Source organism: Enhydra lutris, unplaced genomic scaffold, assembly GCF_002288905.1.
Source record: "Enhydra lutris kenyoni isolate GAN:26980312 unplaced genomic scaffold, ASM228890v2 scaffoldscaffold15, whole genome shotgun sequence".
Classification (NCBI taxonomy): Eukaryota; Metazoa; Chordata; class Mammalia; order Carnivora; family Mustelidae; genus Enhydra; species Enhydra lutris.
The window spans coordinates 62,353-87,945 of record NW_019154099.1 but is presented as its reverse complement, the minus strand read 5'-3'; the positions used below and the strand labels follow the sequence as shown (position 1 = coordinate 87,945).

Sequence of the window (25,593 nt, the reverse complement as noted above, 5' to 3'; positions counted from 1 at the left end):
TGAAATCTTTAAAAAAAAAAATGTTTACCTTCCCATTAGTATCTTATTTTTTAAACATCTCCAGTGAGGAAGAATTTAATAATATGTCACGTAAACATTTCTCGGATATTCTCTTTATTCTCGGCCCCCTTGCCCCAAGCAATTACCATATTTCATTGACTCAAAATTGTCCATATAGTTTCACCTTTTAACCTGTCTCCTCCCAAGATCCTTCTCTGATTGGGTGGTTTTTAAACTTGAGATATGGTAATTGAATGACCTGCGAAATGAATATATTTAAAAACTGGCCTGGATCTTTTTTGCCGACTTGGAGATTTTTTAAACTTCACTTTGTCTTATAATCTTCAGTTCTTCACTGAGTTTCCTTTGACAAAATCTGATCGTGGGGCTCAGGTTTTTCTGTTTTAAAGATTATGTAATTCTTTGCTCAGTTCCCTTAACCTGATTGTTGTATTTGGTTGCTCTACCTGACAGTTCATGTCAGACAGTCCTATTACAGTGACTGCAGTTTATTTGCTCAGTCACTTAAAGAAGTTCACCACAAAGGAATAGGTGAAGAGTCCTTACAAGTCTGGCCCCAGTTTACTAACCAAAGCATTTATTACACTGACGAGGCCCCACACACGGTGTTTCAGTTTCACAGCGATATTTAGGAATCAAATGGACCTGAAGGAAATAGAATAATAAATAAGTGGAACTGTAATGTGGTCATAAGGGAAAAGCTCTACACTGCATATCCAAAGTATTTTGACTGAGTTTTTTGGTTTTGCTAATTTATGGAAGCAGACTGTTTATTGAGCAGGTTAGGGAAAAAGACTTACAAAACTGAACAAATATACCAGTATTTTTAATAGCACAGGAGACAACGGTAGTCATAAAGATTATGGTAGTTTGTGTTTCTAGCGTAGCAGCATTTTGAGACTTGTTTTTGCTGTTGGATTATCTTCTAGATCATGCTGTTGATTGAGTGGCGTTTTCCAAAAATGATACTGTAGAATGTTAGTTTTGGATGGAGTTTTAATAAAATGTCAGCTGGCCAGTTTTACACAGATAAGTTTTCACATTTTGTTTTCAAATGACTAGGGTAGTATGCTTTGGCAGAAAGTATAGGCCCCCTGGTAACCTTTGGGTTTGACTTTGTACATGGAAAACCCTAATCGTAAACCAAAATAATGAACTGTCACACATTTGGCCAATTTATTTTGAACTTATTTTTTTTGAAACCACATTTTTAATCTAGAGCTGGTAACTTGAACTTCTTGGTTCAGAGCTTAAAAGCTGTAAGTAGAGGTGTTTTGGTTTTTTGTTTTGTTTTGTTTTGTTTTTGTTTTTACAGAGAGAGGGAGATCACAAGTAGGCAGAGAGGCAGGCAGAGAGCGAGGAGGAAGCAGGCTCCCTGCTGAGCAGAGAGCCTGATGTGGGGCTTGATCCCAGGACCCTGGGATCATGACCTGAGCCAAAGGCACAGGCTTAACCCACTGGGCCACCCAGGTGACCGAGTAGAGGTGTTTTTGAAAGTTTCATTAATACTGAATTAATACACAGTTTATAAGGATTCCTTTCAGGATGTATATAAATTTTAAAAGTGAACTTAACTATATTAAAAATTATGAAGACAGAATTAGTGATTCTTAAAAGGTAATTAAATTCATTACATTTATTCTGTAGTGCCAAAATAGTGGTTCATCTTCACCCAGCTCCACCCAACAAAGAACCCGGTCCATTCCAGAGCAGTAAGAACTCCTACATCAAACTCTCTTTCAAAGAACATGGCCAGATTGAGGTAGGTTTTTATATGCGTAAAATTGGACTAGAAAGGTGTGCTTGTGTGTGTTTTTGTTGTTGTTTGTTAATATGATGTAAATTGTTACTGTTCAACATACCAGGTTTCACCATATTTTTACAATAAAATTTTTATATCTTAAGCCTTAGCAGTAGAAAATATGAGGTTTAGGTTTTGGTGGGAATTGGAGGCTGGAGGGTGTGGTTCCAAGGAAAAAGCAGAAGCTGGAACTATGCTAAGTCAATGCTATTAGGCTACTAGTTAAGTTTTCAGTGGTTTGGTTAAAGAGGCAGAGTATAATGCAGTGAAATGTTGAACCCTCTCAGTATCTGATAGCTCACAGCCTTAAGGCAGGATGTCTTTCCTCCTGACTCCACACAAATCTAATCACTGAAGTACTTACTCCATAGTATAATAGTTTACATGTTCTGATTAGTAAGTCACTGGATAAGTATTCTTCAGACATTTACAAGTACGTATTTATCTCCTCATTGATACCCTAAATTATTTATGTGGTTTTCTATGGCACTTCACCCAGCCCTCCTCACACAGTAGGCACTAAGCAAATATAAGCGACTAACTGAAATCATTCTCACTGTAGTTAAACAATATAGTTGATTTTTTGTGAGTGTAGGGATGTTTTGGCCCTAGTTTCTGGCTTCACATTTTACCTAGACAAATTATTCTCTGCTTCCTTCATGGATAATGGTTGTATATTTTTCTTGGCACTATATCTGTTTCACTATAGATTGAAAACAATCCACATATGTGGGATTGTTTAAAGTAGGTCTATTTATTCATTGTCACTCATCTCTTTGTTGAGAATAGCTCACTTTATATAGAAGGTCAGTTTCTTTCTTTTTTTTTTTCCTTTGTGCTTTATGAAGCTGATCCAAGAAGCGAACTTCCTTTGGTTTCCTTTGATGTTTCTGAGACTTCTAGGCTTGTTGCAAATGACTGAACAGGACTTTCAACTAAAGAAATGTTAAGTAATGATTTCTATGAGGATATTTTAACCTGACTGACTCACTTAAAGTGAATATATGTGTACAACAGTTTTACAGGCGTTTATCTGAGGAAATGACACAGAGAAGATGGGAGAATATGCCAGTTTCCCAATCATTGCAAACAAATAGAGGACCCCAGGTATTGTTAAGACTATTTCTTAATCCAATATGTTTGGTTCTGTACTTGCATCTTCATTAAAGGAAAAGATTTCTGTGATTATAGAACTTTGCCAGAAGCAAAATAATGATATTCTGATTAAAATCGTTTGTATTCATAGAACCTAATTTAGTGCTCTGCAGACAGCAGACACTTAGCAAAAATAAACGACCAGTTACCAGAGTGATTCTTGGGGTGGTAGAAGTTAGATTCTGTTCGTTACATTCTGTTCTTCATAATCAGTGTGGCATCTGAGAGAACGGACAATGCCTCTGGGTGATGTTTTTCAGCCAGTGTAAATTAACCACCAACCATGCGCAGACACTCAAATGTGTGAAAGTAGTTTGTATAATAACTGTCAAATACCAAAATTTTAACTACAATTTCTTGCCTGTTTGAGACCCTACAAAATATCTGATACATACATAATAGCTTGCCAAAGAACAAACATGAATTTAACTTATATCTAAAATACAGGGTAAAATATGCCAGTTATTGTATGTTTAGTTTTTTTAATAATGATTTGAAAATCATTATGTATGACAAGAAACTGATAAATGTTTTGAAAGGAAACCAGATGTAATCGTGTGCTGGTTTTCTTTGGTTCTTTGTGGGTCCCTTCCCGCCATTGAAAACACATTGTGGTGTGTTGTAAAAGAGTGGGTCCTTCCTATTTTGTATGTTTTATTTTCTACTTTTGTTTTTCAGCCAGGAAGAATAAGGGCTGTAGGAATTGTAGGCATTGAAAGGAAATTGGAAGAAAAAAGGAAAGAAACGGACAAAAACATTTCTGAGGTAACTAATATATAAGTTCCGGTCAGCTTTTTTGGCCATTTGTGCATATTCTTTTGGATGTAGCTGTGACTAATTCCATTCTGTGTATTAGAATATGTTTAGTTTGCCTGAAGCCACAATCTCTTATTCCAAGTCTCCTTCAGGTTGATATGATTTGGTTAAAACATGTTTTAAAAAACTTTTTCCAAAAAGAAAAATGAAACTCAAATTTGTTTTCTGTGATGTTAGAAAACATTGTGGGTTGCTGTGTGTAAATTTTAAAACCTAGATGGAATTGATTGGAGAATCCTCCTAATGAGTTCTGGTCCTCTGTATAATTATTTGGACTTTTGGTTAACTTAGTTGAGGGGAAAATGCTGTTCTGTGGCTGTTAACCTTGCCGGACACCACACAGTTTTCTACCACTGATGCTCAGGGACCAGACACAGACACAATAAGAAAGGCACAGACCAGCCCATCCCTTCCACCAGGAGAACAGCCGTGAGCATGTACTTTGCGGTGTTTCTGCAACTTCATCATATTTGAGGAAATGCAAGTGAAAGGGAAAGCAGTCTAGTTAAGCAGTTACGCATGCTAGATTCTACGGTTAGCTACTATATCAGAGCATGTCATTGGTCTTCCTGTGTTTATATAAAATTGGTCTGGGATTTTTTATGAAATGACTCTATGAAATAATTCTTTAATTTTTAATACAAGTTTATAAGTAAAATCCCATTGACTAGTGCTGTTCATAGAATTTCAAAGGTGGTATATCAATCAAAGTCTAAACTGCAGATAGTTATGGGATACCTGTATTAATCAAGAATTCAATATTCTCGAAAGAAACAACCAATAGTAGATATATAGATATCGATATATAGATGTAGATATCAATGTATCCTTTGCTCTATATATACACATACAATGCCATTTAATATAAGGAATTGACTCATGTGATTGTGGGGACTGAAGAGTCCACAATCTGCCTCCTGCAAGCTGGTGACCCAGGAAAGCTGGTGATAGAAATCCTAAACTGAGTCCGAAGGCCTAAGAACCAGGAACGCTGGTGGTTTAGGTCCAGCCCAAGGGCAGCGTAAGACTACTGTCTTGGCTTAACCAGTCAGGCAGGGAAAGCATGAGTCCTCCCCTCCTCCAACCCTTTGTTCAGGCCTTGCGTGGATTGGATGATGCCCACCCCCAGTGAGGAGGGTAGTTCTGCTTCTGCCCACCAATTCACATGCTAACCTCATGTGGCAGTACCCTCACAGACCCATCAGCCATGTTTGATCAAGAACCTGGGCACCCCATGATCTAGTCAAGTCAACATATAAAATTAACCACCATATTACCAGTTCTGGGCCCACTAGCTTGAAAATACAGATCCTTGAGAAACCAAGGTCATTTGACCTATTAAGTGCCCTTGGTCTAGGTTTTGCTGGTCTCATCTATATGGTAAAGTTGTATGTGTTCCTCAGCTCTGAGTATTTCCTACAAAATGGCAGCTGGATCCAGAGGCCTGATCAGATGCATGTTTGATCTCTTTGCTGAGACTAGCGATGATGCTGTATTCTTTCCTAAGGAGGCACACCACGTCTTTGTGGACAATGGCAGCAGCTGTTCATGTTCATTGCCTACTTCTGCTGGTCCACCAGAGGTTACAAATGGTGATATTCTAGGATTTATTTTTTGTTAGTTAGAATACATTTTGAAGAGATGCTTCCCATCATCTACTATTTGACTACTCAGTGATGTAGTTCATACAGGGAAGCAGAGTAAGTGCCTTTTTCTTTATCATCAGGGTAATAAATTGGTTCCTTATCATCCTCTAATGGCAACTCATTAGAGGTTTTTTTACATAGTAGTATGAATTTACAAATCTTAACATATTTGATGAGTTTCAATCAGTTGCAGTTATTATCCTGTTTAAAGCTCATATTGTCCCATCTTTGGCAGTGGGAGCCTCTTTAGGTTGGCTCCTGAGTGCTTTTGACGGGACCTGGTGGACTTTGGTAGCTTCCTTACTATCTAGGGTGGCAAAAGTTCCAGGACCCGCTTGTTTATTTCCTGCCCCAGATTTGGAATCAGCCATTACCTGAGAAGTCACTGTTTTCCCTAGATGCCCAGAGGCTTTTTTCCCCCTCTCTGTTTTATAAAGCCCAGTAATTTTGCTAGAATGTGTTGATGTGTTAGTCATTCTGGATTGTTATTCTCAGGTACACAATATGCTCTTAGTATTTGGTTCTAGAAATTGTTTCTTTTAATTTCAGGGAATTTTTAAAAATTTTATAAGTTTTGATAATTGTTTTTTTATTTTTCCTCTCTGAGACTATTAGCTGTATGCTACAGTTCTACTTCCTAGCTTTACCTTACGTGACTTTCTATTTTTTTAGATTTTATTTATTTATTTGTCAGAGAGCAGGGGGTGCAGCAGGCAGAGGGAGAAGCAGGCTCCCTGCTGAGCAAGGAGTCTAGTGTCGGACTCGATCCCAGGACCCTGGGATCATGAGCTGAGCCGAAGGCAGACGCTTAGCCAACAGAGCCACCCAGGTGTCTCCCCCCACTTTGTGACTTTCAAACCCTTTTTTAATCTCTTTCATTTCTTTTTTATTAGGAAATTTCCTTCTTCCTAACCGGTTGTTTCTCTTAAGATTCTATCTGTTGTGTTTATTCATTCTTACGTTCCAATATAGTCTTTATTTCTGAAATGATTCTTTCAAAAATTCTTTCTTGAATAATGTCACTTCATTTCTGATTTATTTTATCCATTCACGGCTTATGTCATTTTATTAACATCTTTTAGCTCATGTCGAAAATAAAAGGTTAAATTTTTATCTGATCTGTGAGCATGTCTTTCCAGCTTGCTTTTGTTGTCTGTAATATTATTCTACTCCTTATTTTCTTTTTTCTATAATAACTTTGTGTGACATTTGACCTTGATACTTTGCTATTTTTCATGTGAAGTTAGTTTTCGTGAACTTTGAGAGGAAGGCCTGGTAGCTTGTCTAGGTAGCTTGTCTCTTCTATAGAACTCTCTCTTCTCCTGTGTTCATGCAGCATTAAAAAAAGGTGATGGCTTGCTTTCTGATTTCCTGGCCCTATATTCTTTTCCCCTATTTTTATCTGGACCTTTATTTTGCCCTTCCTCTCTTCTTATTCTTATCTTGCTCAGTTTTTGAATCCTCTGTTAGCGGTTTCTCCCTGGTGTAGGATCCCCTCCTGGAAGGGAAGACTGGAGGGCCAGCCCTTCCTGAGAACCCCTCATACCCACCATTATCGAAGTGGGCGAAAACCTCCTTGTTTCAGTTCCTGTCCTCACATTGGCTAGACTCTCTTTCCAGTGACACCTGTGGACTCCTTTGGGGTTCTCTTGTTGTGGAAGCCATCACTTGCCCTGTTGCTTCCCTTTTCTTTTCCTTCTTAGAGGCGGAGAGCATGCCGATCTTGTGGCTCTTCATGGTTTGTCCCTACCTGCTTGTATCTTCAGGTTTTTGTATTGCTATCTTGTCACTTAGTTTTACAGTATATGCTGCCTGTGGATTTTTGGTTTTGAGATCTAGTTGCCCTGTCTGTCTTTATGTTGGGATTTGGAGAGATTCAAAAACTTTGCTGCCATAGCCATCATTTTCCCAGAATCTTTAAATTCATAAAGTTCAGCATTTTGGCATTACAGGGGTTCTCACTATCCAGAGAAGTAATCATCTCAGAGCTAGTGACTAGCTTTGGAAGCAGAGTGTGAGAACTCAGGTCTCCTGATTTGCAGACAAGTGTGGTCCTCCTATGTCATGGCCCCTCTCTTTGCCATTTGGAAGGTACTATCATCACTGTCCTAGTTCGGTGACATTTGTTGTCATCTTTTTGTGTGACACTTATGGAGATGGCATAGAGCAGTGAACTGATTTTGAATTACTAGTATTTTTCTGAGTGGTGCCATGCTAATGTGGTGTTCAAAATCATGTTTTTCCTAATTTATGAAATGCTATTCCGTTTCAATCTAATCTTCACACAGTTGCGTAGCTCAAAGGATTTAACACAATCATTGTGTTCTCTCACCTGGGTCAGTGATTTATTCACCAGGTGGTCCTTGCTCTCTACTTTGTGCAAGTAGTACCTTACGCAAAGGTACTACATCAGGTAGATGTTCTAGATACGACAGTGCAAGACAGGCAGGCAAACAGGTGTTCTCTACAGTGGGAAAAATGCCATGGTAGAGAAAACAGTGGGTGCAACAGGAACATATTACATGGCCTCTTACTTCTTTGGGTGTCAGAGAGGCCTTGTTAGCAAATGTAATGGAAGCCAAGGCCTGAAAGTTTAGCAGTCACTGGCAGATGACTAGTAGGGGTAAAAGGATCCAGGTAGAGGGAACAGAATAAGTTAAGGTAAAGAATCAAGAAAATTTGATTTTCTTGAGGCAGGGGTGGGGGTGGCACCTGGGTGTCTCAGTCGATTTAGCATCCAACTCTTGATTTTTGCTCAGGTCATGATCTCAGGGTCCTGGGATTGAGCCCTGCACTGGCTCAGGGCTGAGCGTAGAGTCTGCTTAGGATTCTCTTTCTCTCCCTCTCCCTCTGCCCCTCCCGAGCATGTGCACATACAGTCTCTTAAAAAACAAACATACAAACATACAGTCTCTTAAAAAACAATAAAACTGAAACAGAAAATTCAAGAATATATTGATAGTTACTAAAGCTAATAACCAAAATAATGACTGAAAGCAAGAAATAATGCGATAAATCAACTTATAAGGTTACTTTTAAAGCAGATGCCCCCCCCCCTTTTTTTTTAAATTGGAGTGGAGATTTGACTGTGACTATGGCAGAGGGATAGATGATTCAATAAAGAGGCAGTTAAAATGATAGAATGGGCAAATGTATCTATCTTGCATTTGTGTGTATGTTGCTTTAATTTCATTATGGGTAGTTTCTCTATTTTTTAGATAATTGGCAAATTCCAAATTTTAGAACAATAATATAGATAGAAGTAAGGAAACTTTTGTGTGTTTTTTTTTTTTTTTTAAGATTTTATTTATTATTTACCAGAGAGAGAGAGTGTACAGGCAGGCAGAGTGGCAGGGAGAGGCAGAGAGAGAAGCAGGCTCCCCGCTGAGCAAGGAGCCCGATGTGGGACTCGATCCCAGGACCCCAGGATCATGACCTGAGCTGAAGGCAGTGGCTTAACCCACTGAGCCACCAGGCACCCAAATTTTTGTGTTTTATGATTACTTAAAATATAGGTATTCTAACATACTAAAATATTTGTATTTATTTTTTATGGACTGTAAGAAATAGCACTAATTTATGTATTCTATATTTGGTGTAGAGTCACTGTTACTTTTAGCATATTCTTTATATGAAAATGTAACACAGTAAATAAAGAGATTTACCATAAAATTTTAAAAAGTGTTCTCTTACTAGTTTTCTTTACACAAGTAAGAGAAGTCTATCAATATTTTGTATATTCGAAGTAAGAATCTAAGTGTATAAAGTGTGTGTGTGTGTTTTATTTTTGAAAACTAGGTTGGTGTGTTATTTGCCTTCCATTTAAATGTTAGAACTGACTTAGCTTCAGAGCTGGTGCCCAGAATTTCCCACAAAAGGTTTCCTGCATCTGCTGGCTGTTGCTGATAAGAATCCAGTGTTTCAGCCTTTTGTTTATCTGAGGAAATTCCTGTTAGGTGTGTGCACATTACCCTTTGTTTTCAGTATTAGCCTTAATAAGTCTGGCCATAAGAATCTCACACAGCACTCTATTCTTCTAGCAAAATCCTTTTGCAGATGGGGGATACTTTTCTGCCTGTAATTAAGATGGGCATGAGCTAATCAGAATCTGTGGACCACTATTCTCTATGGCCCAAAAGATTTTTCATTTAATGATAAGCTGCTTAATTGGTTTAAAAAATAATGTCCGTGCACATCATTTGGAAGACATTTGTTACTGGAAGTATAGTTTTGGCCACATGAAATAAATTTATTATAAATATGTCTGATTAAGTTTGAGGAAGACTTTGAAGTGGATATTCATTGTAGGAAATCAAACTACCGATGAGTTTTATATAAGTATGTTTGGGTGGTATTTGAATGTTTTTCTTTTGTGATAGCCACTATATCCAAGGCTACAAGTATAAACTGTTCAATATTTAGAGGCTGAGGTTTTCAGTCTCAGTTAAATCACACCTGCTATGAAAGCCAAAATTGTTGTGCCCAAGGAAGTATTCCGGCAACTGCACATTGCCATTTTCCACCAGGAAAGCATCACAAAGCCTTTGATTCTTGACCTCCCGTCAGGAAATGGTTTGGGGAAAAACCAGTGACAAATTTTCTTACTTGTGTGAAAGAACAGTAAATAATATTTTTCTCAACAATGTATTACTTATGTCACCCTTTGTTTGTTTAGTCAATAATAACTGTTTTCTCTTGGAAAATGTAAAAAGTCTTTTTTTGCAGTTTGTTTTTGGAAAATGTATGGTTTCTTAGCTAAATCAAATTCTTAGAATAAGATGGGTTTATTACTTATGTAAATATTTGTATAAATTAAAAAAAATATTTGTATAAATTGATATTTGTAGGACATTTTCAAAAATGTTTGTCTAAGGGAAGAAAATAGAGTATTCCATTGCTTTAAAACATTTTAGTTCTTTAGATAGATTCCAACAAAAACTCATTTCTCATTTCTAGGCCTTTGAAGACCTCAGCAAGCTAATGGTCAAGGTATGTGTACTTTACACCTGTTGGATTCCTACCGATTATGATAGGAGTTTTGTTAGCAGACACTTTGGGGACATGATTTTTTCCAGTCTTTTACTGTTCTCTTGACAGGCTAAGGAAATGGTGGAGTTATCAAAATCAATTGCTAATAAGATCAAAGACAAGCAAGGTGACATCACAGAAGATGAGGTAAATAGGTTGCCTTTTTAAGGCATTAGAAACCAGATTGGACAAATAATGCAGTGATGTTTTGGTGGGTCAGCAGTTTCTTTCTTAATGTAGTGATTTCTGTTAGGGCTTGTGGATATATGAAAGTATTAAAGAAAAAGTCAGCCAGTAGGATTAAAAGATACTTCAGTACCTTCTCTTGGAGTGGTACTCTTCTCTTAAGAGAAGGTGCTGAAGAAAAGAGAGATAGTGAAATGTGTAAGGAGTGGTTGTTTGATACATATCCATATGTTTGATATTTGTTTCATTAAATTTGTCTCCAGGCTGATCCCAGCCACGTTCCTTTCTAAGTTTTTGGCTCTGTCATTTGGTTGGCATTAAATACAGCACAGTTGTTTCCTAACCCTCTTCTCACTCCAGACCTGTAAGGTCAGTGGAGTATGAAATATCAAGACAGGAGAGGGAAGAAGATTAATTAATTAGCTTTATGCAGGGAACTCCTAGAAATCCAGTTTCTTCGAGTTTATACTATAGGAACAAGGTGGAAGAAATGGATGGATATAGAAATAACTAGTAGAATTGAGTTTACGGTGGAAAGATTTCAAATGTTGGGGTGGAGAGATGAATGCCGCTTATTTGTATTTTTATGCATTTTCTTCTCTACTTATAGACCATCAGGTTTAAGTCCTATTTGCTGAGCATGGGAATAGCCAACCCAGTTACCAGGGAAACCTGCGGCTCGGGCACACAGTACCACATGCAGCTGGCCAAGCAGCTGGCTGGGATGCTGCAGGTGCCGTTAGAGGTAAAAACAGGGCGCAGGCAGGCTCTCAGTTGTGTGAAGTAACTGCCAAGTCATCGGAAGGTTAAACACCAGCTTCACGTTCCTTTCCCAGCACTGCTACTGTTCAACCCACATGTTATTTTTCCTTTTAGGAATATTAAATCAGTTTGGTGTACTTATTCGTGGATTTGTTGTCAAAATCTAGATTGTTTTCAATTTCCACCTCAGGTATCTGTAACTTCTTCAGTCTCTTTGATAGAAAGTTTTTCTTATCTCTGATTTTCAAAAGGAAATATATGATCTCGAGATGTTTAGAGACGTTTAGATGTTTGGATGTTAATACAAGTGTGCTGTTAATCATCTCATAATACAGATTTATCTTCTGACATTACTCAGGCAATCAAAACTCCATTCATTAAAATGCTTATGTTAAGAAGTATTTCCATTGTGACAAAATAGAATAGTATAATGAATCCCTGTGTGCCTGTCATCCAGGCTCGTGTGTAAGCAGCCTTCACTCAACATCACTTTAAAGCAATCCCAGACATCGCATCACTTTGTAAACTTTTCAGTATGTAATTACAATGATAAACATGCTTTATATGTAATTATAGTCCCGTTTCACACAGGAAAAGTGAAAAATAATTTTTTAGTATTTTCAAATATCTAGTTAGTATTCACATTTTCTCTTACAGTTAGTTTGTTCAAATCAGGTTACCTTGCAATCGGTTGATTTTTCTCTCAACGCCTTTTTTTTTTTAATTCCATGTTTCCCCTTCTCTTATCTCTTTTTTCTATTCCACATAATATATTTATTAAAGAAGCTAGTGGTTTATATTATAGAGTGTCTCAGATTTTATTGATTTTAAATCATGTATTCCTTATAGTCTGGAATTTATTCCTTATAGACTGGAATTTACAGCTAGAAGTTCTTTTTTCTTTTTTTCTGTTGAATATTTCATAGAGGGTGCTGTGCATTTCCATCAGGGGGTACATAATGCCTGTTTGTCTTTTTTTTGTGATGTAGCAGCAGCCCCTGCTATTCAATAGCTAGATCTGTTAACTTCATTTAGGGTTACAGTGGTGATATTCCTGTTTAATTCCATAGTTTACTCATTTATTAGTTGTAATAATTTAAAACATTTCAATACACTTTTTGAAACGTGGTGTAGAGGCCCTCCTCTCATTGAAGTAAATGTTAAAACAGTAATAATGATGTTAAAATCCACATACTGAATTTGAAATACTTCATGTATCTGACTAGGTTTTCCTGTGTGTAAATTTAGCTTTTAAAGACTTTTTAGGAAGTTCTATGATTCCTGATTTCACTCTGATTCTGATTTCTGTTAAGAAATGCCAACTGGTGGGGCGCCTGGGTGGCTCAGTGGGTTAAGCCTCTGCCTTCGGCTCGGGTCATGTCTCAGGGTTCTGGGATCGAGCCCCACATCGGGCTCTCTGCTCAGCAGGGAGCCTGCTTCCCTTCCTCTCTCTCTCTGCCTGCCTCTCTGCCTACTTGTGATCTCTCTCTGTGAAATAAATAAATTAAAAAAAAAAAAAAAGAAATGCCAACTGGTGCTAATTATAACCTAATACTTGCTAAATTCCATATTTTAACAGGAACGAGGGGGAATAATGTCACTCACGGAGGTGTACTGTTTAGTAAACCGAGCTCGAGGAATGGAAGTAAGAATAGAACATTTAGATATTCTTTAACTAAATATAGACTTTCTTAATATAACACAAATTCCCCAAAGTGAATACAATTTGAGGAAGGGTTGAGAATACCAGAACTCTCTGAGAAGCAGTGTGGTGTAGTACAAGAGTGCTCTACTGCCTTGGGATCTGGGAGGAAGTCTCTGTCCCTTGTTTTGCCAGTGTTGTGCTTAGTGACCTGGAGTAGCTCGCTGAACCTCACTGAGACTCGGTTTCCCTACCTTTGAAATGGGAATTTGGGTTGACTGATACCTTCTGGCTTTACCATTCCGTGCCCATACTGTGATTAATAAGCCTGTGTATGATGTCTTTTCTCTGGGGTTGTCAGCTGTTTTTAGATTCACTGGGTTGGAGACAGATGGTCTGTGGAGAAGCCGGGGGAAAGCTGCCCTCCTCCACGGGCTCTGAATCAGCAGTGGCTGTTCTTTGACCCTCATTGTCTCTTCACACCCACGTGTCCTTGGCCCCCCATGTTCTGTCCGTGCACTCTTCGTGCCCTTTAGTCAAACACAGTTTTGTGGTGTCAGTAGTTGCCTCTGTGCGAATAGCTCATAGACCTGTCCCTCCAGTGCTCACTGCAGCACCGTATATTTGAGCTTCTGCTGTGTCTTCATCTGACTGGTCACCGTGAGTGCCGTCAGTGAGTACTGACTATGAACCAGGCGCTCTGCACGCACTGCCCCATTTCTTCTCGTGGTACCCCAGGGAGGTAGCTACTCTCACTCTGCCCATCAAGGGCATGATATGAAGATGAGGAAGTTGAGGCTCACTAAGATTCACTTACTTGACCAAGGCTGTGCCTTGGAAACAGTGGTTTGACAGGCACGTGGCCCCAGGCCGGGCTGGCTCTGGAGCCATTCTGGGTGACTCAAAGCTGTACTTGTCAGCCACCATGCTGGGCTGATTCTTTAAGGTTGTGTGGTCTGGAAGGGTGGCCACTAGCTAGCTACGTGTGACAACTGTGACCTTGCAATACAGTTAATCCAAATGGAGCTGTGCTAGAAGTGTCAATTATATACCACATCTAGGAGTACCAAATAAGAAGTTAAATATCTCATTAATAATTTTTATATTGATTATATATTGATGTTTTAGATTTCTTGGGTTAAATGAAACACATGTGTTAAAGTTAATTTCACCTGTTCCTTTTTATTTTATTAATGACTACTAATATTTTATTAATATTAAAATTATACACATGGCTTGTGCTGTTTTCTGTTAGATAGCGCTGCTTTGCTTCTTTGTTAATTCTTTTTGCCTTAGAGTGATGAAGCCACCTAAAATCCCTGATAAATGATAATTTTTATGTTTTTATTTAAAAAAATTTTTTTTTTTAACTAGACTCCATGGGCCAGCATGGAGCTTGACTCATGACCCTGAGATTAAGTCACAGATAGATGATAATTGTTAAGTTTCCTCTTGTGTTTTAGTGATCATTATAATTATATAACATCACTCTATTAATTTGCAGTGTAAACTGGATTTTTTTTTTTTTTTCCTATTAGTTGCTCTCACCAGAAGATTTAGTGAACGCGTGCAAGATGCTGGAAGCACTAAAATTACCTCTCAGGTAAAAGAACCTCTGCGGGAAGCTTGCCAACTAGAGCCACTGTTCCATACAGAGTAGACAGGAAGGGCCTGCTGGGCCTGCCATCTGTGTGGTGAGCCAACATATTGCCCCTCTTGGAATGAAATGAACAGAATTCACTTGTCATCCTGGCTTCCCTCCTTATCAGGGCTAGTGGTCCAAGTCTTGTTGACTTGGGGGCAGTGACAGAGGAATGTGGGCTCTTCCTAGGAGGTCAGAATTACCAGCCCCTCTGCTAGACATCTTGTGTTAGTTTCTGGAGATCTAAAAGTACAGATGTTCAGCTGAGAATTATATTTTCCTCTCCCCAGGTTCAGTAAAGAGAGCCGGACATATTTTCTTCAGCATGTGGATTATAGTTCATATTTTCATTAAGTGCTTATTCGCGAGCTTTTTAGTTATGCTGTAGCTACACCTCCTTACTGGGTGAAGATCCTAGATATTCACAGCTTTGTTCTCCCATCTGTGGTTTTTAGGCTCCGAGTTTTTGACAGTGGCGTCATGGTAATTGAGCTTCAGAGCCATAAGGAAGAGGAAATGGTGGCCTCAGCCTTGGAGACAGTATGTGAACCCTGTTTCCTCCTCATCAGTCTGCCCACCAAGACCTGAATGCCTAGCAACTTGAGAAACAGGATTTCCTTTTGAATTTAACTTTACTAAAAAGTAATGTTTGTAGACCCAATTAAAAACACCTATTTTTTTTTCACTTTTTCTTTTTTTTTTTACTAGTCAAGTGTAGTAGTGAGAAGGGGGAAAGAGTAGAACAAGGAGTTCGATCTGTAACTGCCTGTGAACAATCAGTTGAGATAACTCACTACCTTCGGACCAGCCAAAAACACCTATTATTAACAGTGAATAAATACTAATCAAAATTATATTGTTCAAGTTTTTGAAACTTAACCAGGGAGAACTGGAATTCGTGAGGTGCTGTCTTTTTGTTTGAAGCTCAGTCTCACTGACAGGTTTTCAATTTTCTTGATCAGAATGTGACCCCTGACAGAATTTTTTCTTTGAGTAACACCTACTTAAGTGGTATTATAAAACATCACAAGTTGTTTTACAAAATAATTGCTTCAAAAAATATGAAAAGCAGGGGTGCCTGGGTGGTTGAGTTGGTTAAGCAACTGCCTTCAGTTCAGGTCATGATCCTGGAGTCCTGGGATCGAGTCCCGCATCGGGCTCCCAGCTCCACGGGGAGTCTGCTTCTCCCTCTGACCTTCTCCTTGTTCATGCTCTCTCTCACTGTATCTCTCTCACTGTCTCTCTCTCTCAAATAAATAAAATATTAAAAAAATACATGAAAAGCAGCTGTAGTTTAGATGGATTTTACTGGCCAAACTACTATTACTTATTAGGAGACTTGAAATATTACTGCCTTCATAGCCTCTGTGGTGAGCCTGTTTGATTTGAATAATTCGTATTTATTACACTTATTTTAAACTAGGTGAGGATGAGGAAATTGAGGCTTAAGACTTGATATTTCTGCCATATATTTTAAAGCTTAACCTATATATAAGTTTCCTTTACTGGAGCATGAAATATGCACTCAGAATTTGTTACATGTTCCTTTTTAGAATCTCAAAGAGTTCTTCTTCAGTTCAGTATAGAGCCTTCGTTACATTGTAGAGGGCTTCACCATATTTTTTCGGCTCTACTGTGTTTCTCTTGGTCCTTCAGCATTTGTAGAATTAAACACTAGTGAAGAGGATTTAGTTCTATAGTGAATATTCTTTGGATTTGAGTAAGAAATTCGGTAAATTACTTCCTGAGTATACTGGTAGACACTCTCCCTAGGTGAGTACTTAGTTGGCCTAAATTATCACATTTTTGTCTCTGCTGTGTTTCTGGTAGGTTTCAGAAAAGGGATCTCTGACATCAGAAGAGTTTGCTAAGCTGGTGGGAATGTCTGTCCTCCTGGCTAAGGAAAGGTAAGTGCGTGGTCCTTGCTCTTCCTTACCACTGTATTTGTGTTTCTGAACGGACAAATGATTGTGGTATCTCCCCTTGATTCCTAGGTTGCTTCTTGCAGAGAAGATGGGCCATCTTTGCCGAGATGATTCAGTGGAAGGCTTGCGTTTTTACCCAAATTTATTTATGACACAGAGCTAAGGGTTTTGTATTTCAAATCCTTCTTGTTCACATACTCGTATCATGTAAACGTTGTAGGACATTGAGCTCAGAGTAAACCCTGATAAACTGAGAATTTCTGGAACTTTATACTATACTATACTATAAAACCCTTTTAATTTCTCCCTAAATATTATGGTCCAGGAAGTTTACTTCGGATAAATATAGGAAAATACAGAAAACTGAAGGCTGCTATGAATTTGAAATCATGCTACTCTCAGTGTTTAACCTGAAATATGGTGGATTTTAACTTGACCCTCCATTCTGACCTTTTTTTTTTTAAAGAAGGGAGTTTAGTTAATGGGGGAAGAAAGAAGTTGCATGTTTGGACAGGTTAGATCATTTTTCTGGTGTGACTAAAATTCACTGAGTTATAAATGAAGTTTTTCTCTGCATCTAATGTGCCCATTTGGGGAGGTGGCGTTCATGACGCAAGTCATAGCTAGAGTATAGCTTAAGAACTGACAGCACAGGGACAGAGCATCAGACTGCGGGACACTGTATGGGGCTCCTTCCCTAAGGGCTTTTCTTAAGAAGCAGTCATAAACATGTCTTCAACATACACCTTAAAAAAGGAGAAAATTGTCATTGACTTACGTATATATAATCTAACTCGTTCTTTTTTTCACATGATGTTTTCATGGCTGGCATTTAAAGAATGTAACTATCTCATTTTGTTGAAAAAAATGCTGTGGATTTTGAAACTGAATTAATGAGCTGTATAGACACACCCAGGGATATGATTACAAATTTGGAAAGTAGAGGGCCGAGGAATTCCCTAGGATTGTGTGGGCGGAGGGGCCGGGAGAACCTTTAAGTAACTTAACAGGAACCTTGGTGCTCTTTGACCTCGAAAGCCAAGGACAGGAACAAAGAAGGTGGACAAGTAATTGGTTTCCTTTTCCTTCCTTTAAGGAGTTTCAACAAGACACTTTAAAAAATCTTTCATCTTCCAGCAATACTTTTTTTTCTTTACCCCATTCGTTAGAAGTTGTGTAGAGAAGCTATCTCACTGAGAAATATTACTGCGATAACAAAAACTGGCTCATATTGAATGTCGATTGCTTGAGTTCTAAAGTGGACTGCCTGACTTCCTACATCATTGCTCTCCAGCGTATGGTGTGTTGGCATTACCTCAAACTCAGGGACCCCACAGGGACAGAAGGAGCCTCCCCTTCTAAAACTGTGTTGAAAATGGAAAGTAGGTATGGTTTTCGGCCAAGCCTCCAGAAGGGATAGTGTCTATATTGAGCTAACTGTTGTGACCAGCAGGAAGGGATACCCCAGCTCACAAGCTGGGATCCCATAGAGGTCACTGGGTGAGGTGGAGGCCACTGCCAGAGGCCACGACAGATGCCCTGTGGGGAAGTTGCAGGGATCTTCAGCTGCAGACCCAGGGAATCCCTACCACTGCAGCCGGATTCGGTCCCCTGATCCCTGCCTGCAAAAGTGGCTGTCGCTGCTTCTCGTCCTCCAGCGTCACGGGAACGTCTCGGCCAAGGCCTCCTGCCTGTCTTCATTTTCCAGACCTGTCGTTGATTCTGCAATATGATGACAGATCCCCTCATTTCCTCATTGCTCAGCCTCAGGTTTGTTTGGAGGGGTATTCAGTGTCTGGCTGCCCGTGTCGTGCAGGCCATTGTGTAAACTCGTATGTATGGCACTCCTCTTTCTGGGTTGTACTCACACTGCTCTGGCACACGCATACACGCACACTCATATGCACACACACACACACACACACACACACACACACACACTTACACGTATGATATCTCATCTGGCTAAGGTTTTTAAAAAATTACAAAGGTAAATAGTAATCTGTCTCAGTAGTTGGAGTGAGTTGCAACTAAGATTGAGCTACTGGATCTAGCTCTTAATGATTTGGATTCATTACAGCAGACTCCCATGGTTCAATGTATTTATTTACATTAGTGTGACAACACATTAAAAAAAAATGGAGCAATCTAAATTGTATAAAGTGAACTAAAGAGGAAGAAAAGTGACATATGAATATATTTTGCAAATGTCACATTAATTAAAAAAGTATGATTTTACTGTTTTATTTTTAAAGTGGGCATTCTTCACTGTTTCCAGACCTCTGTATGTATACTTTTTATCCCACCCCCCCTTTTTTTTTTTGCCAAATAAGGTGTTGCAGAGGTTATGTTTAAATACAACCAATCAGGCCCTAAATGCAAAAAAAAATCATCTTGGTGCTTATCACTGGTATAATTATTATTTTTGCTTTATTATCTTTGCTCTTAGGAGCAAATTTGTTTTGTAGCTTTATAGTAATGGAATTTTTCTAGTCACTGTCAAAAATATTTTTACATTGTAGAAGTAAAGATTGTTTTCAGGGTTAAATGATTAGAATTAATGTATATAGAGTAAAATTACTGGAAAACTTTTAAGTGATTTTTTCTTAACGTGTTCTTTTTAAAATACTCTGAAAAATATATGAAAGTGATAAACCTTTAATGAGAATAAGCCAGTATGTTAAGATTTTTTTCTTTATTTATGACCTCAAGATCTTACTGTTTTAGTTTTTTAAAAAGAAAACAATGGGAAATGGCTCATGAACTGTTTTGGGGTTTTTTGTTTTGTTTTGTTTTAATTCTTGATGTGAAGTCCATCGTTGACTGACCTTGTGTATTCACATGAATGTACTGTCTCTTGTTCCCTTTAACCAGACTAGCCTGAGCAGACATGGATTTGTCATGTCCTCATCCTCATGCTCTGCCTGGTAATCTCAGTGTTTTCCTTTTGGTATGGTAGAGTCACGACTCACAAGCTGTTTAGATTTTTAGACTGTGCCTCAGAAATAAATCGAGCATGCTCAAAATGATCCCTGAAGATTTCTTAAATTGCCAATGAAGTTCTCTGTATAGTCTTAAAATTAGAATCCCTGTAGAGTGATACATGGATATGAATATATTATGAACTTAGTAAGTATATTACATACAATACACAATAAAAACTACATAGCATCAGTAGACTTTTATAACACCAGTAATTAAACTATTTAAATGTGTGTCCTTTTTTTTGTTTGTTTTTGTTTTTTGGCCACTAGGTATGCTTGAATTTATATAAATTTATTGCTAATCTCACCCCTCATGATAGATCTCTTGTGAACTCCACAAGGGGAGAGAGTTTTATCTGGTTTGTTCATGGATATATCCTCAGAGCCCTGGAACAGGGCCTGGCACACAGTAAGCATTCAATAAATATTAACTGAATGAGTGAACTCTGATGTATATACCTCTTTATAACCTGGCTCCATTTATCCTACCTTACCTCCCATTCAATTAAATAAAAAGAAAAAAATTTTTTAAATACATATTGGCTGCGTGAGGAACTGTGTGGCCACTGGTGTGTGGGGGTGATTAATAGGATACAACCCCTGCCTTTAGGAAGGTGGCCTAGTTGGGTAAATAGATATGTGAACAGTGTTACCTGAAGATGGAAGGAGGTGCTTGTCACAGAGGCTCATGAGGACCAACAGATTGTCAGTAGGTGGAAGGCGCTTTGTAGGGGAACAACATGAGGCATGTCCCTTCCTATTCCTGGGGCCTATTTCCTTACACTGTGCAGACTTGCCTCTCTTTACTTTTCCCCATTCACTTATCACCTCCAGCCCAATAACCAGAATCAGACTTTGCTCATTTCCACCTGCTTTAGAAAAATCTGTTTCCAGTACGCAACTCTACTATTTCTAAACTCTGTAATAGTTATATTATCTGTCTCATTTATGGAACTATATTTTGTCTTAATGCCATAAGAAAAGAGAGGAATTGGGTTTCTTTAAAGTACAAGGATTGTCACATAACTGAATCTTTTAAATCTCTTCTGGCCTAGGTCAGTGATTGTACATGGTAGATTCCTAGTTGAGTATTAATACTTGAGTGATTTTTGGATTATAATGTGTCGTGAACTGACAAACCTAAATCTGTCCGTTACCATCCACCCAAAGAGGCTTTTCAACCAGACCTGTCAGGGCTCAGCCTGTCTGAGATACTCTGTCTTATTCAAATTCCATGACATGGCGCATATCCATGATGTGGGAAGCACTCCAGAAAAGTCAGGTTGAAACACATGTAAGATCTTGTTATTACAGTGTGAAAAGTGGGTCATCTGTGTTGTTCCTTGAGTCCTGATAATCATGAATAAGTTGAAGCTTTTCTTTCAGAGCATTATCTAAGGAAGTAAAGGATCTCTCCATGGATATAAAGGATACCAGCAAGATAGTGAATATGTTTACAGTTTGCACAAGATTACTAGACCAGTCACTGACCCAGAAAGAATTAAAGCTACCTTGACAGAAGCTTGTTTTAGTTAATCCCAAGACCATGGAAGCTTTTTCCCTTCATGTCTACACTGCCTTCTTTTGGAAAAGATTATGCCTTAAGTGTGCAATAAAGACAGAAACACAGTTTGGCAAGAATTCTAATTAAGGGAAAAAATGACCAAGTATTGAAATTACAGCTGTTATTTAAAAAATGTCCCAGCACATTGATCCAACCCCTTGTACCTGGATGTAGGTCCTCCCAAGTCCCAAAGGTGGATTTCCAGGGAGGGCATGTCTGAGAGGTTATTGCAGAGCAAGTTGTTTTCTCTGTTTCACTTAATCATCACAAAACTTCCATACGACTGTTATGTGCTTTTTACAGTGGAGGAAAGAAGCGATTAAGTATTTGCCAAAGTTACTGAAGTGGGCAAGAATTAATCTTAGCTTTCTCTAACTCCAAAGCCCCATTCTTTTTTTTTTTTTTTCCTTCACTTTTGTATTAATATGTGATGTATTGTTTCAGGGGTACAGTCCTGTGAATCATCAGTCTTAGCACAATTCACAGCACTCACCATGGCACATACCCTCCCTAATGTCCATCACCCATCACCCTATCCTTTCCCTCCACTGCCCAGCAACCCTCAGTTTGTTTCCTGAGATTGAGAGTTTCTTATGGTTTGTCTCCCTCCCTGGTGCCCTTTCCTCCCAACTCCCCCACCCTCACCCTCCACACAGCTCTCAGTTTCCTCATATCAGAGAAATCATATAATTGTCTTTCTCTGATTGACTTATTTCACCAAAGCCCCATCCTTTATTGAGCTCTTGCTTTCAAAAATGCCAAGGACTGTAGCATATATTTGAAAAGATATCTCAACTTGGACTGATGAATGGACATTGGAGTAGATACTTTCTGTCAGTAAAGTCTTGGATGGATTTAATTAGTACTGCTAGTATCAATTATTGGGCGAGATAAGTACTTAGCAAATTCACTATCTCAGCCAACCTCTGATAACTGATAGTTGAGTAATTGCGTTACCTTTTAAAAGATTAAGTGATAGATTCAAAAACCTGCAAATGCTTTATTTTTAAGTTTTAGAAATTGAGGTAATATTTACAGTGAAGTGTAGGTATCTTAAGTTGGAGGCATTTTAACAAATGCATACTAAATCCATGTAACTCAACACCCCAGCCAACAGAACATATCTGCCATCCCCCTGGGGCCTCTTTCCCGTCACCTGCTCTCTGGAGGCCACTCCTGTTCTGATTTCTATTACTGCACACTAGTGGTGTCCGTTAAATGGGCTGTTTTGTGTAGAAGAAAAGCAAATGGTAAACTGTATTCACAGGACAGTGGACCGAAAAGCATGGCTGTGAAGGTGGAACTCTTATCCTCCAGTATTCTTGTAAAAATACAACTGTAGGGGCGCCTGGGTGGCTCAGTGGGTTAAAGCCTCTGCCTTCTGCTCAGGTCATGATCCCAGGGTCCTGGGATCGAGCCCCACATGGGGTTCTCTGCTCAGCGGGGAGCCTGCTTCCCCCTTCTCTCTCTGCCTGCCTCTCTGCCTACATGTGATAGCTCTCTCTCAAATAAATAAATAAATAAAATTTTAAAAAAAAGACAACTAACACTTGCGAATTAAGGTGTCATTTTTTAAATTTAGCCAGCTGTGGCTGCGGGGAAAGAAAAACCTAAACGAAGATGCGCTTTGCCTGAACTGTTCTCGTTTGAGACTCTTCAAGGCCATTTGGGCAACCCAGTTTACAGCCCACCAGTGAGGCCACTCGGATGGTTCACTTTTGTGGTTCCCCAGAAGAAACGACCCCGGGGGGAGAAGTGATTGGATCGGAACGTGGGGAGACTGCGGCTCGCCCTGGGCCCAGGGCCCGGCCGTGGGTGTACGTCGGGGCTGTACCCGGCTCCCCGAGGGCCCCCTCTCCCCACCACCCCCAACCGCAACTCCCCACTCCGCGGCCCCGGCAAAGCGCCCGAGGAAAGTTGCGCTGCCCAGAGCGGGCGGGGCTGATTTCGCCAGCTGGCCGGGCCCCCGCCCCCTGGGGCCGTCCACCCCGCGCCGTCGGGGGCGGGCCCGGGTGGGGCCGCGAAGCCGAGTGCCGCCGGCCTGGGCGAGCAGTCCCGGGACGCGGGATGCTCGGCACGCTACCTCGCGGCCCTTGAGGCCTCCCGCCTGCCCACCTCACCGCCTCGCCGCCTCGCTCACCCCGGCTCCGGCCCCTGCACCCGCCAGTCCCGAGAGGTAGGAAAGAGCCTGCCGCCCCACCCCCACCCCCGCCCCCTCGGGCACTGCTGTGCGGCGCGGATCCCCCGCTGCTCCGCTGGGTCGGACCGTGCCCCCCGGCCCCTGTCGGCCCCGCTCTCCCGGCAGGCTGAGAGTGCAGGGTGGCGCTGCACCCTCTTCCTCGCCGCCGTTGGGGGCTCAGCCTTCGCCCCAGGGAAGCGCTTTAGAAAGCGTTCGTCTGCGCGTCTTGGTGTCCAGGCTCCGCAGGTGTTGCCGAGAGACAGGCTGCCCGCAGACGGGCGGGGAGCCCGAACGGTGGGGACCCTTGAAGGACAGCGTCTTAGGGTACTCCGCGTTTCAGAACAAGTTTGTCTCTTTCCAAAGAGAAATCCTTTCTGGGGTACAAACTATGAAGTTTAAGTTAAGTTCAAAACGGTCCTCATTTTATGAGAGCTTTGGGCTGAGGACTTGGGCAGGGCCAGATTTCCAGGCATGAACTTGACTCGCGGGCCTTTGGGAAGCTGTAGAAGTGGGCAGCCTACAGCCTCTCTAGGGAAGCTGCATCCAATCCCTGGGACCAGGGAAGAGCCCACCGCACTGAATATATAAATAAAGCCTGTTTACACGAGCTGCTTTGGAACTAGGGATTTCCTGCTAATAAATATTAGTAGTAGATAGATACGCACGAGCTTGTGTTTGTCAGAAGGGACAAAATCACTTTGCTTCCTTTTGTTTTCCCTTTTATTTGATAAATCATTGGTCCCAATAGACTTTAGCTTAATTCCTTTTCTTTTTCTGCAGCAATGAAGACACTGTAGGGATTTATCTTAGCCGGTTTCAGCAAAAACATAGGAACTGAGCCTGGCGTGATGCCATTACCACTGAGAATATTGACTGCCTCTTACCCTCTAGCTGATGCATTTGGAATCTTTCTGCACATGTTTATGTGTGACTGCTATATAGGAGTATTTCTAAATGTGCATAAAAGAGACCTAAGTTTTTATCTTCTCAAAACGATTCTCAAGCCAAACATTGTAAGTAGCCAGTCCTGGTATTGGGAACAACATGTTGGAAGAAAATAAGCAAACAAGGTAAAAAGAAAGAGAGGAAGGGAGGAAGAAAAGGAGCTTTTTTTTTTTTTTTTTTTTTACTTTCCCCAAATATAGTGCTTTTTATCCAGCATTCCATTCCATTGTGGGTTACTCTGTTCAGGTCTTTAAATTAGTAATTGAGCTAGTAAAAATTAAGCATTTATTTTCAAAAGCTTAAGAATATTTTTAAAAAGCCATATTGTGATTTTTAGGTAGTCTGGTTTATTTTATATTTCTACTCAGTTCTAAATACAGATTATCACACTATTCTGTGTTTTATTGGTCATTTTCATTAGAAGAAAAATGTGTTACAATCACAAAATCAGTAGTGATTTGGGTCTTCTTTGAAAAATGGTTATCAGGGAAAAGCAAACAATCTGGGAGGAGCCAGTTCAACTTTTGGGAGCTGGGGAATGCTTACTTCTCCTTACTGTGATTACTGAGATCAGAAACTCAAAAGGAAACATTTTATTGCCCTAAGTGCCTAGGCTTGCCTGGGAGATACTCACCTGCTGTGTTTGGCTACATTTCCCATCCCAAATTCAAGGAAAGGATTGGATCAAGTCTATGCCTAATCCCAGAAAAATGGAATTTTCTTTTTTTGTTAGGGAGCAGAGGGGAGGGACCGGCTAATCATCTGCCTAATTACACTTCAAATCTGTTTCCCTTTGAGGAAATACAGTGTTTCCTTTGTTCAACCAACTCCCATTGAAAGAAAGCTAATAGAGACACATCAGTTTTCTTTCCATTGAATTTTTGTTTCATCAGTCCTTTTAATTCCAGTAATTTCTGTCTTTTCTGAAGAGATGTAACATATATATTTGAAGTATAGTATCTTGTTAAAATATATTAACTGTGGGTAATGGGGATATGTAAAATGTATATTAAGAAAATATATAGTTGGTTATGTTTATTAGCCCCTCACTTATTAGACTAGTATGAAAAATTGGCAAGTGCCTTTGACTCTTATTCTACAATCTAATAGTCTGTTCATATCAAATTAAATGCCTCCTCCCACAAATCATTCTGAAGCACAGGCCAACGAGGTCTTTCCTGCCCTCTTAGGTGGTCTGGGAAGATAGCTGCACGAAATCATCAATGTCCCGATGCATACTGATTTTAGCAACAAGTATTGGAAAACTGACTGAAGATGATAATTGTTATTTATCTGT

General features: G+C 39.7%; 1 protein-coding gene across 2 annotated transcripts in view; it reads left to right on the top strand.

Annotated features, from left to right (window-relative positions):
- The window catches only part of LOC111147061 (vacuolar protein sorting 36 homolog), a 28,960-nt gene extending 10,117 nt beyond the window's left edge, over positions 1–18,843 (top strand). For both annotated transcript variants that reach the window (XM_022502933.1, XM_022502932.1), the window contains exons 4-14: positions 1,669–1,783; positions 2,840–2,929; positions 3,656–3,742; positions 10,396–10,428; positions 10,537–10,614; positions 11,264–11,398; positions 12,995–13,060; positions 14,596–14,660; positions 15,155–15,239; positions 16,530–16,606; positions 16,694–18,843. In XM_022502933.1, coding sequence (XP_022358641.1) covers positions 1,669–1,783; positions 2,840–2,929; positions 3,656–3,742; positions 10,396–10,428; positions 10,537–10,614; positions 11,264–11,398; positions 12,995–13,060; positions 14,596–14,660; positions 15,155–15,239; positions 16,530–16,606; positions 16,694–16,787 — 925 coding nt within the window. In that variant the 3' untranslated portion in view covers positions 16,788–18,843. The remainder of the gene's footprint in view (positions 1–1,668; positions 1,784–2,839; positions 2,930–3,655; positions 3,743–10,395; positions 10,429–10,536; positions 10,615–11,263; positions 11,399–12,994; positions 13,061–14,595; positions 14,661–15,154; positions 15,240–16,529; positions 16,607–16,693) is intronic.
- The last annotated feature ends 6,750 nt before the right edge of the window (positions 18,844–25,593 follow it).